This window comes from Podarcis vaucheri (assembly GCF_965113315.1).
Source record: "Podarcis vaucheri genome assembly, chromosome: Z".
Taxonomy (NCBI): domain Eukaryota; kingdom Metazoa; phylum Chordata; class Lepidosauria; order Squamata; family Lacertidae; genus Podarcis; species Podarcis vaucheri.
Window position 1 is genome coordinate 34,694,563 of NC_138758.1, and position 16,355 is coordinate 34,710,917.

The window sequence follows — 16,355 nt, forward strand, 5'->3', positions numbered from 1 at the left end:
AAAAAAAATTGTTGAAAGAAAGAGGAAGGAAATGAAAGCTGTGCTCTGGAAACGGGAGAGAGTAGCAAAAATCTGAAAGCGCTCAGGCGCGCGTCCCAAGACAGTCAACCCGGATCCTCAAAGCGCTAGCCGATCCGAGACACGTTAGCCAGGAAGGGAAAAAGTCCTCCTGGAAGTTTACAAAAAAGGGGATCCTCTCCCCCACTGTACTCCCAGGGCGAGCCTGCAAAGGGTGCCTCTCTCTGCCGTCGGGGCCAAAATTGGAACGCGCCGCCAGGCAGGAGAGAGAACCGGACGCCGCCCCATCTATCTCATCCGGGAAAAGTTCTTGCCTGCGGAGGAGAAGGAGAAAGCAACCCTGAGAGAGAGGCAGCGAAGGCAGGCAGGAAGGAGGAGTCGCGCTTGGCCCCGCCGTCTCCGCTGCGCCCTCCCCCGGCGGCAGGAGTAGGAGGAGCCGTGGCCGGAGCGAGCCGAGAGCCGGGCAGCGCCTCTCCACAAAAGAGGCAGGCGAGGCGAGTGCAAGAGGTGCGCTCCGCGAAGCACTCTTTGTTCCCTGGACGGCGAAGGAAGGAAGCGGAGGAGCCTGGAGCTCCCCATTCCGGAGAAGAACACGCTGCCCGGTTCCAAGCTTGAAAGGCGGCCGGATCAGCTTCCTGCCCCAGAGGAGGAGGCAACCAGCCATCCCGGAGAGCCGCGAGGACTCGGCCCTTATTCCCAAGGCGCCGGAGCGGAGCATGCGAGCCACGGGAGGCGCACCCTGGCCGGACTCCCGGCTCTGAAGCCCCTCCGGGGCGGCTCTCTGGAGCAGCGCTGCCCCATGGCCAAGGCGGCGTCCCGGCCAAGGCGCTGGGAGTAGCGGAGACGAAGCGCCTGTCCCGTCTTCTCCTTTCGCAGGCCTGCCGCTGCGGTTCTTTTTTGCGCTCTCTCTGCCCGGCGCCATGGAGGAGTGGCGGCAGTGCGGGCGCTGGCTGATCGACTGCAAGGTCCTGCCTGCCAACCACCGCGTGGTTTGGCCCTCGGCCGTGGTCTTTGAGCTGGCCCAAGCTCTCCGCGACGGCGTCCTCCTCTGCCAGCTGCTCCACAACCTTTCGCCCGGGTCTATCGACCTAAAAGACATCAATTTCCGGCCCCAGATGTCCCAGGTGAGCGAAAGACGAAAGCCCCTCGGGATTGGGGAGCCGGGAAGTTCGACCCTCGACGGGTGGGGAGAAGAAAGGTGGGAAATCCCCAACGTGGAGGGCAGTTGTCCGGGGACTCGTGTGGTGTGGCAATCACACCTCAGTGGGCTGTTTCGTAGCTGGGAATAAAAGGTTGTGCGTCTCAGTTATGCTCGTAGTAGATCCCTTGCAATGAATGAACATGACTAACTTGTGTCCATTGATGCCAAGGGGTTTGGTCTGAGAGGGAATTAATTGAAAGCAACCCAAATGCTCTCTCTCTCTCTCTCTCACACACACCCTTTTTATGGGCGCATCCTATTTATGTGCCTTGACTGCTGCTAGCCTTAGTTCCCACCCTTGGGGACACTTCTTTTTGAAATGACTTGTTTTTGAAATGTCCCCTGGTTGAAGCCCCAGCAGGTATGGAGGAGAGGGGGGGGGGAGTGAGGCAGGAGCGCTGTTTGACTCAGCCAATGCTACACTGTGGACATTACCCCACAAGGACAGACAGTTGTGTGGGAGTGGGAAGGAAGCCATGGGGGAATGAAGTGGGGTGCAGCCTCCTGATGTCTGAGGAGTCTTTGGTGTAAACACCCTCTTTATAATGTCTTATGTTCTTGGAGTAAGAATGCAATAAATAAGGGAGCTATGAAACGGGGGGCAAGGAACCCCAAAGTTATACAAAACTTTGTGAATGGAAATGCAAAGTTAAGTAAATCTGATGGCCGACTCAAATGAGTTCAATTAATTGGGCAGCCGTTTTGTTTGAAAACAACTATTATTTTTAAGCACTTGTGTTAAAGATACAAGGGCTCTCTCTCTCTCTCTCTCTCGCTCTCTCACACACACACACACACAAACACACACACACACACACACACACACACACGAGAAAAGGGAAAGTGTGCAGTATTTATCTAAAATCAGCCTATACTCATATGCATGCAAACATTCACCAGACTAATCAATCTGTTACTTGACTATTGCTCTCCTGCAATACCTGAAAGGCTGCCCCATAGAGCAGGGGGAAGTACTTGCTCTCTGCTGCCCCAAGGTGCCATGGAACATAAGTTACAGGAGGGCAGATTTTGGTTGATCATTAGGACTGGCTTTTGAATGATGAGAGAATTTTGATGGAGGGTCTCATTTTGCCTTACCACAAGTCTGCGGACAAACGGCTCCTTTGGCCAGTAAAGCGAGATGAGCGCTGCAACCCCAGAGTCATTCGCGACTGGACTTAACTGTCAGGAGTCCTTTATCTTTTAAAAGTCTTCAAGCACAAGCCAGAAAGCATCTGTTGGGGATGCCATACCTGTCTCAAGCACAAGGCTGGACTGGATGCCCTTACAAGAACCCCTACAAAACTCTGAAATTCTGTTTAGTAAGAGTTGTTCAGTTCAGGGACCGGCCTATGTACATGGGACAGATCTTTTATTTAGCTTGGATGCTCTGTGTTTGTTGTTTTTTAAACTTAAAAACAACCTGGTGCTGGTTGTACTGATCTGTGTGCTAACCTACAGTTTATTTCCACATAAAAATATTGATTAACACACTGATGATAGAATTTTTATGGAAATCAACACTCTGTTTTACTAGCCCTTACCATAAGATCTGTAGCATAACTAATATAACTTGCAGATTTTTTTAATGGGGGTGGGGTGTTAAGAGATAAGACTGAGAGTGGTGTTTGAGAGATGAGTTTGTGGAGCTTGTGAGATTTGAACCCAGAGCATCATGTTTCCCAGCTCAGTTTCTGACATGCTGTGCTAGATCAGGAGTGGGCAGCTATCAAACTTAGTACTACAACCTCAAGATCTTCTAACCACAGACAGATGCAAAAGACATACAGTCAGAGAACAAGGTGTCTCGGCACATTCTGGGCCCCTCCAACTTATTCTAAGCATTCTTATTATTAATTGCATTTCTATCCCACCTTTTTCTCCAAGCAATGCAAGGTAGTGTGCATGGCTCATTTAATCCCCACAACAACCCTGTGAGGAAGGTTAGGCTGGAGGGCCATAGGTTCCCCAATAGGGCAATAGAGTGCTTTGAGGAGCTTTAAATGTGAAAATCTAGAGTTCCTGATGGATTTTTGTGAGGAGGAACCAGACGTAGGACTAGAAAGGTAGGAAACTGAAATTGACCCAGCTAGAAATTTACGATCCAAAAATTAACAGCTGAGTTGGAAGGAGTTTTCTTGACACCGTTGAGGCATTTTTGTGTGTGCAAACAGACCCTCCTGTTTTTAAGAAATATATTAAAACTAGGACAGCATTATCTCATTGCATTCACGTCTCTGCCACTAACAGAAAGTGTCTTGTCTCTTTTGGGATGCTGATCTTGTATTTTTTTTCCTGGAGGGGTTGGGACTCCGCGTTGCCTGGATACTGCTTTGTGCGCAGACAAATTCCCACTGAAGAATTCGAGCTGCAGAGCTCCAAAGCACAGCTGCCCGTTGCGTTCACCCTCTTCCCTCCTTGCAGCCCCAAACCACTGCAGAAGGTTGCATCCATGACTTAAAATCCACAGAACGGGGTTTATGATTAGCTTCTTTGTTTGTTTCAGATGCTTGGCATAGTTTCAGAATCTCCTTGCATTCTTGCGATTAAGCCAGTCACCTCTGGTGAGTTGGGGCCCACAGGTGATTAGGCCAGGGATCTACAGTGGTACCTCGTGTTACATACGCTTCAGCTTACATACGTTTCAGGTTACAGACTCCGCTAACCCAGAAACAGTACCTCGGTTTAAGAACTTTGCTTCAGGATGAGAACAGAAATCGTGCAGCAGCGGTGCGGCGGCAGCAGCAGGAGGCCCCATTAGCTAAAGTGGTGTCTCAGGTTAAGAACAGTTTCAGGCTAAGAACGGACCTCCAGAACGAATTAAGTACTTAACCCGAAGTACCACTGTATTGCAAAGTGGCCAAAGAGAACTATGTTACTTCCTTTTATTGTTACTTTTATCTCCAGCTTCGAAAGCAGCCAAGAGCCTTCCCCTGAGTACCAGTTCCTAGCAAATCAAAGAACCAGGAAGTGGACTGCAGCCGTCATTGTTTCGGTGTTTAGATTATTTAGCTGTGATTCCTGCATTGCAGGGGGCTGGACTAGATGATCCTTTGGGACCCTTCCAACTCCACAGTTCTATGATTCAATTAATGATAGTTTACAAAACGGGGCAGTGCCTTGGATAAAATCCATTAAGCAAATAAACACTGGACCTTTGCTCAGCTGGAGGGAAGCTGTTCTGTCCTCCTGATTGGTGCTGCAAACTTAAAATTAATCAAAGCAGGGGGTGGGAGCTTTATTGAGCCAAGGTCCTCATTTCCCTCGTGGACAACATTTCAGGGACTGCTTGCCAGTGATGGGCAGGACCAGAGGCAGAAGTGGGGAGAACAGTTTATTTATTTATTTTTAAAAAGGTGTCTGACTGCTTCCTCTCTTGTGCATTGCAAGGATTGCACCTTCTGTCAGATAATCATCTGTGAAGGATTCTTTAGCCGTGATTCCTGCACTGCTAGGGTTGGACTGGACCCCTTTGGGTCCCTTCCAATTATTCAGTTCTATGTTTTTCTGTCTCTGAGGTCTAAATCAGGGGTCAGCAAACTTTTTCAGCAGGGGGCCGGTCCACTGTCCCTCAGACCTTGTGGGGGGCTGGACGATATTTTTTTGGGGGGGAATAATGAACGAATTCCTATGCCCCACAAATAACCCAGAGATGCATTTTAAATAAAAGCAGACATTCTACTCATGTAAAAACACCAGGCAGGTCCCATAAATAACCCAGAGATGCGTTTTAAATAAAAGCGCCCGTTCTACTCATGTAAAAACACGCTGATTCCCGGACCGTCCACGGGTCGGATTTAGAAGGTGATTGGGCCAGATCCGGCCCCCGGGCCTTAGTTTGCCTACTCATGGTCTAAAATTGTGCCCAGCCCTGGAAGATATGAAGCTGAATGCTGGATGATTCAGAATAGATAAAGGAAAGCACTTCAAAACTATGGAACTCAGGAGGCAGTGATGACCACCAACTTTGGATGGCTTTAAAAGGGGATTGAACAAAGTCAAGGAGGAGGAGAGGGCTGGCAGGGAAGACCTCTTTGTGCCAACAGGCTTTTGGGAACTGACTGCTTTTAATGAAAGGGCTGGTGCTGTGCTGTTTTTACTGTAATATGTGTGTGTATAGTTTTACTTTTCACAACATTTAATTTATATATATTTCTATGTCTTGAATAGTTCTCATTTTTATATGCAAGCAGCCTTGAGTCCCAGCAGGAAAAAAGGGAGGGAATGAATGAATGAATGAATGAATAGAATATGCCTGTCAATGGCTACTAGCCACGATGGCTATGCTCAGTGTCCACAACTGAAGGTACTCAACAATTCTGAATACTGCATGTTGGAAATGGGAGAAAGGGGGAGAGCGGTTGTTTTGGAGTCCTGCTTGTGGATTTCCTATTGGGACACCTTGTTGGCCACAGGATGCTGGACCAGATGGGTCTCCTTTGGTCTGATCCAGCAGCAGGGCTCTTATGTTCTCCTTCCACTGTGAGAGGCAGTCAATGACTCTGAACGCCATTTGCTGGGAATCACAAGTGGGGAGAGTTGCTGCTGTTCTTCTTCTCAGGTCTTGCCTGTGGGCTTCTCATTGGGGCATCTGATTGGCCACTCTAAGAAGAGGATGTAGGACTCTGATAGACCTTCCAGCTCTTGTTAGGTCTTCTGATTCTGTCACAGACTGCATATATTTCATTCCGATGAAAGATGTATTTCCTTAGGACTTCTTGTGGTCATTTCTGGTGACAGCCAGAATATATATGTATATATATGCCTGGAAGCATTAGTAGGCACATCCTTTCGAAGCCTGTTTAGTCCACATCAGCACATCAAGGCCAGGCTTCTTCATTTCTTCATTATTACTACTTCACTTCCACTCTCCACAATGCTTTCCCAGAGTAAAGTAAGTGCAAGACCCAGGTATGTGCTCCATGGAGCTTACAATCTGTGTTTCAGTGTGGGTGGCTTGTTTTTGAACTTCCAGAGCTGGGAAAATTGGTGTGTGTGTACATGCGTTCCATTTTTTATGTGTGCGGGTGTTTATGGGAATTGGCAAATAGTGGCATGTTAGCAGTAGACACACATTATCCCTCCATCTTGTTTAAATTTTGTTTAACCAGAAGTGTGGGTCCCTCCCTCTCTGTGTCTCTTCCCCATAACAGATGGCTCTCTCTGTGGCTGCTGTTTTTTAAAAATATACACATGCAGAGAATCAAAGGGTCAGTTTGTTCTTTAGGATTACTGCACAACATTTTCAGGGAGAAAATTTTATTTATTACCCGTTCTGTCATCTATGTTGGCTATCCCCAGACTTGACCTGCCCAGATGCCATTGGATGACAACTCCCACTGGCCCCCAGCTGCACCCCCCTATCTCCGCACATTTGGGTTGAATGATTGCTTGTTCCTGTGTAGACCCGAGGGACCACGGGTCTGCAGGTCAAACCTAGCCTGCCAGGATTTCCCCCATTTGGCCCTCAAGGCCATTTTTTCTGCCAGGAATTCTCTTTCATGCACAAACGGAACCTGCTCAGTTTGGCTGTGCTTTGAAGTCCCAAAGTTGGCTGCTAAAAGGAAGGTTATTTCCTGCTTCATCTTTGCCGCTGGTTCAGTATAGAATCCATTGAAGGGCTTGAAAGCCCAACCTACCCTGACTTGGTTCAGCTTCTTGCCTTCCATTTTTATCCCTTCTCCCTTCTCCTCCTGTTTCAGATCTAATCCTGCTTCATATATTCTGTATGGGATTTGCACCCCTTGCCCCACTGATCCTACTCCTTTTTGCACCTTGCTGAGCCTCTTCCTGTTCTAATTGCCTTCTGGCAGTTGCTAAAAACTGCAGGAGGGGTATAGTTGTTTATGCACTTACTGCTTGCAGGCTTCCCATAATGCAGTGGTACTCAACCTGTGGTCCCCAGATGTTGTTGGACTACAACTCCCATCCTCCCTGAGCTCTGGCCTTGCTAGCTAGGGGTGATGGGAGTTGTAGTTCAACAACATCCGGGGACCCACAGGTTGAGAAAGGCTGCCGTAATGGGTATCTGGTTGGCCACTGTGAGAAGAGGAGGCTGGACTAGATGGGCCACATGGAGGTTCATTGTGATAGCGGAGCCTCTATGTCCAGGGACAATCAACTACTCATACCTGGCAGTGGAGACCTGAAGTGGAGTGTTGCTGCTGTGCTCAAGTCTTGCTTGTGGATGCTTCCTATTGGGGCATCTGTTTGTCCACTGTGGGAACAGATCCTGGACTAGATGGGCCAATGACATGATCCAGTGAGGCCCTTCTGATGTTTTTATGTGACCCTATGGCTGAGACTAAACCAGCTCTACCTATTATATTCATTTTACAGATGGAGAAGCCAAGGCTGAGTGGGAAACCACAGGCCTGATTTCATGCAAATCAACAGCAGTGTTTTGGAAAGGCTGACAGCTTCCGCTCTTAAAAGAGCCAAGTCTGTGGTTGAATGATTCAGGACAATTGGGGGAAGGGTCTGTTGCAAAATATAATATGAGAGCATCAAAAGAACCCAGCTGGGTTACAGCAGTGGCCCTTCTAATCCAGCACCCTAAGTTTGCAATAACCCTCCCCACTTCTTCCTTGCATTGGGGGTTGGACTAGATGACCCCAGGACCCTTCCAGCTCTACAGCTCTATGATTCCCAGCAACTTCTGTTCAGAGGTATGTCTCCTCTGACACTGGAGGTAGTTCATTGACACCTCAAGAAAGAAGCAGTAAAACAGATGTCTTTTTTGCTGCAGATGCAAACTTTTGAGAAATATGATGAGAAGCTCTGGTGTGGTGCTCATTCAAACTCTGCCTACCTTGTCCAAAGAGAATGAGCGCAGGCACTATGGGCATCAACCTTTCATCTAAACCTTCTTTGACTCTCTCTCTCTCTCTCTCTCTCTCTGGAAAAGTGACAATCTGTCTTCAGCATGCCTTTGATTAGGTTTGTTGCTGATGCAGGGAAAAGGTCCACTGGAAGGAAGGGAGAGTTAGGTGCTTTTTTGTTTGATTTTTGCGATCCTGGGAGCTGTTCCACTTGCAACACCAGCAATAAAAATTAAGCCCTGCTGTAAAAGTTTCCCAAGACAAGCAGCCTAAACAGCTGAGATTTATTAGCTAAGCAACAATGCTCTCAGCCTCCCACTCCAGTGGAGAAGCAGGGGCTGCCTAGATTTTAGCACCGCACCCCAACCTTGCGCTATAAATGCATGAAGAATGAGAAGAAACAGCCTTATCAAACAGCCTGGCACCAGGCTCACTTCTCCCCCAGATTGTCAGTTATTTATTTATTTGATTCATAAGAGGACCCTACTGTAGCAGGGCCATGGCCCGTCGAGTCCAGCATCCTGTTCTCACAGTGGCAAACCAGGTGCCCATTATGGGAGGCCCATAAGCAGGACCCAAGTGCAATTGTAACTCTCTACACTGACTGGTGGGACGTGGGTGGCACTGTGGATTAAACCACAGAGCCTAGGACTTGCCGATCAGAAGGTCGGCGGTTCCAATCCCCGCTATGGGGTGAGCTTCTGTTGCTCGGTCCCTGCTCCTGCCAACCTAGCAGTTCGAAAGCACATCAAAGTGCAAGTAGATAAATAGGTACCACTCTGGCGGGAATGTAAGCGGCGTTTCCATGCGCTGCTCTGGTTCGTCAGAAGCAGTTTAGTCATGCTGGCCACATGACCTGGAAGCTGTACTCTGGCTACCTCGGCGAATAAAGCGAGATGAATGCCGCAACCCCAGAGTTGGCCACAACTGGACCTAATGGTCAGGGGTCCCTTTACCTTTACACTGACTGGCAGGGGCTCTCCAGTGTTTCAGGCAAAGAATCTTTCTCAGCCCTACCTGGAGATCCCAGTGATGTGGACCTGGGACCTTCTGCATGCCAAGCAATGCTCTACCACTGAACTGTGGTCTGGCATGAACCTGCAGGTGAAAGAACGACCCCCTCCCATTAATGTGAGCAAACACAGCTATTCCACTGCCCCACCCCTTAATCCTTTTGATATGTATTCTTCCTTGCCTGAATAATTTTTAACAATGAGAGAGTTAATCCCAGCTTCTCTTCTGCCCTCCCCGTCCCTCCCTCCCTCTCCACTTTTAAATTATATTTGCTAATGCGTTTAGCAGCTTTGGCTGTCAAAAAGAATGGCTTATTCAAAAGGTCATAAACAGATTGTGGCGTTAATTACTGCACGGGCAGATTTGTGTTGCCTTGTTGTAGCCGATTCTGTTGGGAAACTTAAATCGCTCCCCGCCGATAGGCAAATAGCAAAGCTAGTAGCATTGTTGAGCATGTCTGAAATACCCCAACAGTTTCCCCGAGTGTAATTTTGAACCCCCCCTTCTTTTGCTGCCGTTGATTGACAGGAGCTTTCAGTTGAGAAATGGCATTGAGCTCTTTGCTGACATCTCCACCATTAATCACAAGGTTATGGGCTCAAGCTCCACATTATTAAAAACAGTTTTAAACAGCTTAAAATCATAAAAAATAAGGTACGTCCTAAAAACATACACCTCATGTATCAAAAGTCCAGAATAGTGAGTTGCATCTTCAGTATTACCCGGAAGCTGTGCAGTGAAGGTGCCAGGCACATCATGTGGGGAGGGAATTCCACTCCTTAGAAGCCACCACAGAAAAGACCCTCTCCTGGGCCACCCCCACCCCACAAGCCTCCAAGGGCAGAGGAATCATGATGTGGGCCCCTCTGCTGATCTCAGCACCTGAGAAGATGTTTGGAGCCAGAGTCATTTAAGATTTTAACCACCAGTGTGAGCACTTTGAACTGGGCCTAGTTCAACTATTGCAGCTGTTTTAAAATAGGGGTTATACGAGATCCAAATGGAAACCCAGCCAGTAACCTGGCTGCTGCAGTTTGGACCAACTGAAGTTTCTGAGTTGTCTTCAAGGGCAGCCCCACATTGCAGTATTCCAATCTAGAATTTACCAGACCAGGTGAAGAATTGAAAGCATCCTTAGTGCCCTCCTGTTTTCTTCATCTTGAATTATGCACCTTTCCCTCCTGGGCTGATTTTGGAAGTGGCCTGATGTATGCTGGAGCGGTTGGGAGCGCCCATGTGCATCTGATTCCTACTGAAAGCAGCACGGCAGGGTGAGCTGACAAACTCAAGCAGCCCTGAATTCAAAGGATGCTGTTTTGCAGCTGTGCCTTGAATTCGGGAGGGTTTGAAGCAATGGCTTTTCCTGTCCTTCCTCTGATGTCATGTGATCATTAGTTCAGTGGGTAAATCATCTCCTGGCAGGGATGCGAAATTTCTCCTACCTGAAACTTGGTTGAGAACCACTACCATGTATCGAGCTACATGGACCAAATGGCCTGAATTAGTATAAAGCTGCATCCTAACTTATTTGCAAAATGGGCTTGCAAAATGGGGAGTTCTGGCAGGCCAAATGGTATGGGCATCCATAGCAATATGAATTTCTCCATCACTTCCTCAAACCCATGATCTTTTAGTGACAGTAGCAGCCTGAATTTGCCACCTATTACAGAAACTTCCTTATCTTAATGAACAGCAGAGACAACCCCCCCCTCTCTCTCTCTGTGTGTGTGTGTGTGTGTGTGTGTGTGTGTGAGTGAGAGAGAGAGGAATACAGACGCATCAGGCCACAGAAGCATGGAAGTGTACCTAGGATGCATGTACAGGGGTACTGAATTAGGCCAAAGCTCTCAGCTTTGATTTGTGAAAGTGAGCAATCTCTGAAGCTGACAGTTCTTCATTTTTGCACAGGGTTTGGGTGTGTGTGTCCCCCACAATTCTGGAAGAACCGACCACTTCAAAATATCTTCAAGCAGATAAGCTTGCAAGTCATGGAAAGCTGTGAATGGAAGCTCCATAAGTCAAGGGCCATTCACGTTTTTCACTCCTGTTTGGAACAGGCTAAGCATTCTGTGAATTTAGGGAAAAAATGATAGCTGAAATCTGTCCCTGGTAGTCTTACAGGGGATGAAAGTGTTATTCTGAACAGTTAAACAAAGCTATGTTTTTAGAGATGTGAAGAATGTTGGGCAGAGGTTTGGGTCCCAGATTCAATCTCCAGCATTTACAGATAGTGCCTGGGAGAGCCCCCCTGCAACAATACCGGTTCATGTAAACGGTACTGAGCTAGATGAAGCAATGGTCTGGCCTGGTACTAAAGAGCCTCATAATTCATATTCAATTCTGAATTATGAGAATTAGAATTTGTAGAGGAAGGACCGTAGCTCAGTAGTAAAGCATCTGCCTTGCTTGCAGAAAGTCCTGTATTCAGCCCCTGGCTGCATCTCCAGGTTGGGCTGGGAGAGTCTCCCTGCCTGAATCTCTGGAGATCCACTACCAGTCAGTATGGACAATACTGAGCTAGAATTACTGGTGGTCAGTCTCAATATGAGACTGCTTCGCTATAAGACAGTCACCTACTGCCTATTTAATTCAGAACCAAAAGGACTAGAATCTGACAAAGTTTAAGACTCCTTCCTTTGTTCCAATTTAATTTAGTCCTTTATTCACAACCATGAGCACTAGAATCTTACTTTATTTTTAAAAAGAGGGTAATAGTTCAGGGGTAGGGTAACTGCTTTGCATGTGGACGATCCCACATTCAGTCCCTAACAGCATCTCAGAGCTGCTGCCCGTCAGCGTAGACCCCCCCTTTCTCAACCTTTGGTCCCCTATATGTTGTTGGACTACAACTCCAATCATCCCTAGCTAGCAAGACCAGTAGTCAAGGATGGTGGGAGTTGTAGTCCAACATTTGGGGACCCAAGGTTGAGAGAGGCTTGTATAGGCATTGTTGAGATAGAAGGACTATTGAGTCTGCCTCAGTGTAAGGCAGCTTCTTTTGTTACTATATAATACTAAATTGGTTATGTTGTATTCATCTATTTTTAAAATAGTGCACCCTGCCTTAGGGTCATCTTAATGATGAGTGGGCTAAACATTCTGGAAATATAGAAATTAAATAGTGGATGAAATTTTTATTGTGACTATGTTAAGCGAAGCTATAATCAGTAAGATTATGAGGAGTGTTGGGTTGGGAGAAAGAGAGGATGTTTGACTACAGTAATTAGCAAAGCCTTATGGCTGGCACCGTCCGCTTCATCATCTCTCTGGTTCATAGATTCTTGGATCTCTTAGCTTAATTGCTAGTCCGCAAGGCACCCGTCTGTTCATTATCCTTCCCCCTCTCCCCTTTGCTCTGCTTACTACAGTTGACTTGGGAAACCAGTTTGCTCCCTGAGCTAGCCATTCTTAAATTGTTCTAGAGGTTTTGTTTAAATTTCCATCCTCTGCAAACAAATATAAGAGCACAGATTTTCCGAATCCTGCAATTTCTCATCAATGCAGAATCTTGGCATTGTGCAGGGAGTTTGCGATATAGAGATACTGCTTTCTTCCTATATACCGTACATAGAAACGAAAGGTGTACTCGCTGTAGTTTTCATGACCACCTATAGGCAGACGTGTGAACTGCAGCCTGGCAAACGGCAGGCTGGCCCAGATGAGTGGTTTAATGGAGAGGGGAGGTGCTGTGAAGCAAGCCACTGGTGGAGTGCCTCCCCACTCCTTTGAAAGAGGGATGGGCTTGGGGTAATAGGCAAGGTGGGTGGAGGTGTAAAGGGAGGGGGTAGTTGGTCAGGTGTGGGGAAGGGGTAGGCAAGGTTAGTGAGTGGAGTGAGCAGGTGTAGCAGCCTCCTAGTAAGAGAGAAAGAGAAATTCTAGCCTTTATGATTATTGCAAAGATGCCTGAAACGGTCTGGGCAATGTTATCCATCTGATGTTGCAGCAAGCACTGCCCATCTTCATATTCTTAGGGTCTAGAAACCTACTTCTTATTTTAAATAAGACCAGAAAGCTGTTTTTGTGTGTATGTTTTATTTTTTTAAAGGAAGCCATCTTCTTAATAGTACAGTAATAATAATGAAAAGCAAATCAGCAAAAACTGTTCAATGTGCTTTGTTGAGAGAGTTACTCTAGGATGGTGGCCTGGTGCATACTTTTGCTCACTGCAGACAACGACTTTCTCTCTCTTGGTCCCCTTGTGAACATTTTGCTGGGATCTGAATTGTCATCCCTGGCTAAAATGCACAACAGGAAGTATAAAGTTGCTCTGGGTATCTGTGTGTGTGTGTGCGCGCGCGCATGCCTGACACATTGGACAATAAAATGAGGTGATATTCTTGAGGCAGAAGCCAAGAGATCTTGATTGTCTTTGAGCTGAACCTGGGTTTGTAGGATCTGTGAATGGTGAGGTGGATGATAATAATAATCATCATCATATTTTGATCACCAGTTTTGCTTAAACAAGCTTATCCCAGTGTAGAAGATGATATTAGAACACATTTCCTTTCAGTCTGTTGTCAGTTTTAGTTATCCTTTGAACGTTTTTATATACATGTTTATAAACAGCCCTTTGTTGAGTATTTTAGATTTTTTTTTGTAAGCCTCTTGGAAGTTTGATTAGCCAGGTGGTATATAAATGCTGTTAAATAAAATAATCATTATTGGGTAGCATCCAAAGTTGATCTTACTGAGAGTAGAACTGTTAAAATGGATTGGTACCACTCAGTGGGTCTACTCTGAGTTGGACTTAGTTGGAGACAATCAATTATCATGATCATTGTATAAAACGAAACAAGCGTTTTTGTCCAGCTAAGTTCCAGTCAGAGTAGACCCACTGAAATGAATGGAGATGTTAGCGATGCCCATTATGTTCAGTTGCTTTACTCTTGAGAGAAGGGGGTTCAAGATGGATGGGAGTTTCTTGAAGGTCAAAAATTGAAGGCCCAAATGCAGACAATTCCAACAAGAAAGAAACAGGTATGGCTGCATAAGAAGCTTAAAGATGAACTGAGATTTAAGGAGGACATGTACAGGGTGAGTCCTTTAAAGGAGGCCCAGTGGATACAGAGTACACATGTTCCACAGGGCCTCTTTTAAAAGACTCACCCTGTATAAGAAATGAAAGAAAGGGGACATCAGAAATGAGGAGTATGCATGACGAATACCCAACAGTTGCAGGGCGAATGTCAGGCAGGCTAAGGCTCAGAATGAGTTCAGCCTTGCAAGAGAGGTTAAAATGAATAAAAAAGGTTTCTTCGGCTATGTTTGAAGCAAGAGGAAGAACAAGCAAGTGGTGGGTCCTCTGCATGGAGAAGACAGATAAATGCTCTTGGGTGACAGAGAGAAGGCAGAATTGCTCAACACCTACTTTGCAATGCCCAACCTGGTGATAACATAATCAGTGATGTAAGGAAAGCACTGAAGCCCAAGATAGGAAAAGAGGTAGTAAGGGAACACACACTTTTAAATGAATTCAGATCTCCAGGGCCATATGAGCTGCACCCAAGGGTTTTAAAGGAGCCGGTAGATCTAATCTTGGAGCCCCTGTCCATAATCTTTGAGAATTCTTGGAGATGAGATCCCAGCAGACTAGAGGTGGGCAAATGTCCCCATCTTCAGAAAGGGAAAAAAAGAAAACCAAGTTCAGCCTGATGTTGATAATAGGAAAGGTCCTAGAACAAATAATTAAGCAGTTGGTCTATGAGCACTTAGAAGAGACCTAGCATGGGTTTTTCAAAAACAAGTTATGTTAGATGAATCACATTTCTTTTTTTGATAGTCTCCATCAGGAGGTGGTGGACTCTCTTTCATTGCAGGTTTTTAACCAGAGGTTGGATGGCTACCTGCCGGGGTTTATTTAGCTGTGATTCCTGCGTTGCAGGGGGTTGGACTAGATGACCGTCGGGGTCCCTTCCAACTCTAAAATTCTATGGTTCTGTGGTTCTATGTGTAGGACTAGCAATTAATATAAACTGCTGGCTTTGAATATTATGGAATTGTGGGGTATAATTGTTCTTGTTATGCTAGTGGAAGTATTGACTTCATTGGGTTGATAACTCTTCACACAGGAGTCTCCAGCCCCAGGGCCAAATGCAGCCCTCCGGTCCTCTCTATTTTGCCCACAACCTTCACTGGTCCTAGGTTGGACTAGGCAACCTTACAAAGCCCCTTCCCCACCCGCCCACACAAAACTCCCTCTGGTGATTCTATCATGAGTGAGATGCCATAACTCAATTCAGCAAGGCCTCTCCTCTTCCTGGAGGGGAGGGGTTGTGAGTGGGAGCAGCTTCCCGCAGCAGCAGGGAGGCGTATTCGGCTCCCTGCTTCTGATTTGCCCCGCTGCCGTGACCAAGCCCTTCAGCCGGCCAATAGGGCTGGCTGGCAGGTGGGGTTAGCTGCACTTAAGTAGCCGTGGCAGTGCTCTGTCCCCAGTCTGTTCCTGCTTGCATCAGATCTCCCGCTCTCCCTCCCTCTAGGTCAGTTTCCTTTGCGTATTGACCTTGCTATGGACTTTGGTTGGTTGCCTTGGTTGCCCAAGGGACCTGGTAGGAGTTTTTTATCCATTTGGCAAATTGGCACCAGCCTCTTGGTTTTTTCCACTTACCTCGTAGCAACTTCTCACAACTTTCTGGTATTAGCAGTTAGGCATTGGAATATGTGTACTGTGTTGGAGGATTGGGTATGCCCATCATCTACCCCTCCTCTTTTGGGTATTCCATTAAAGGAATCCAGTGGTCATGGATCCTGTCCAATGTCCTGCTGGTGGCTAGGGCCATGGCATGACCCCCGGTGATGTCATGGGGAAGCTTCCAGTTGTATTTGCACCAACAAGCTCCTCCCACTGGTTCTTAACCCTGAAATGACTCCCTGCTGAGCAGGGTGGAGTCATGTATTGCTGTTTTATCCAGTGCCTAAGCCAATACTACTCACATGCTGTAACCAATAAAGTTGTGGCCTTATTTTGCCCATTAACCAAAAATAATATGTCTTTGTGTCTTATTATAATCCTATGCGGGTGGCGGGTCCTCGACTCACAACTTGCTTTTCCTTTCTAGAGCCCCAGCTGCTGTTACCAGCAGGGGGTGATGAATGGTTCAAGATAAAAGAACAGGAAGAAGGTGATGGAGCAACATGAAAGTGACTTGTGGAATTCATTGCCTCAGGGTAGGGATGGTGTCTGCCAGTTTAAATAGGCTTTATAAAGAGAGAAAGAAAAGAATCAGATTCAGGGAGGACATGTCTAGATGTTTTAAGAAGGCAAGCCGGCTGGACCAGGCCAGTGGCCCATCTAGTCCAGCGTC

General features: G+C 46.8%; 1 protein-coding gene across 3 annotated transcripts in view; it reads left to right on the forward strand.

The window, feature by feature from the left end:
- Positions 1-382: 382 nt before the first annotated feature.
- VAV2 (vav guanine nucleotide exchange factor 2) overlaps positions 383-16,355 on the forward strand; it is a 155,586-nt gene continuing 139,613 nt past the window's right edge. The window contains exon 1 of one of the 3 annotated variants that reach the window (XM_082207911.1): positions 383-1,142. In XM_082207911.1, coding sequence (XP_082064037.1) covers positions 939-1,142 — 204 coding nt within the window. In that variant the 5' untranslated portion in view covers positions 383-938. The remainder of the gene's footprint in view (positions 1,143-16,355) is intronic. The other 2 variants (XM_082207909.1, XM_082207910.1) reach the window with 2 other exon arrangements.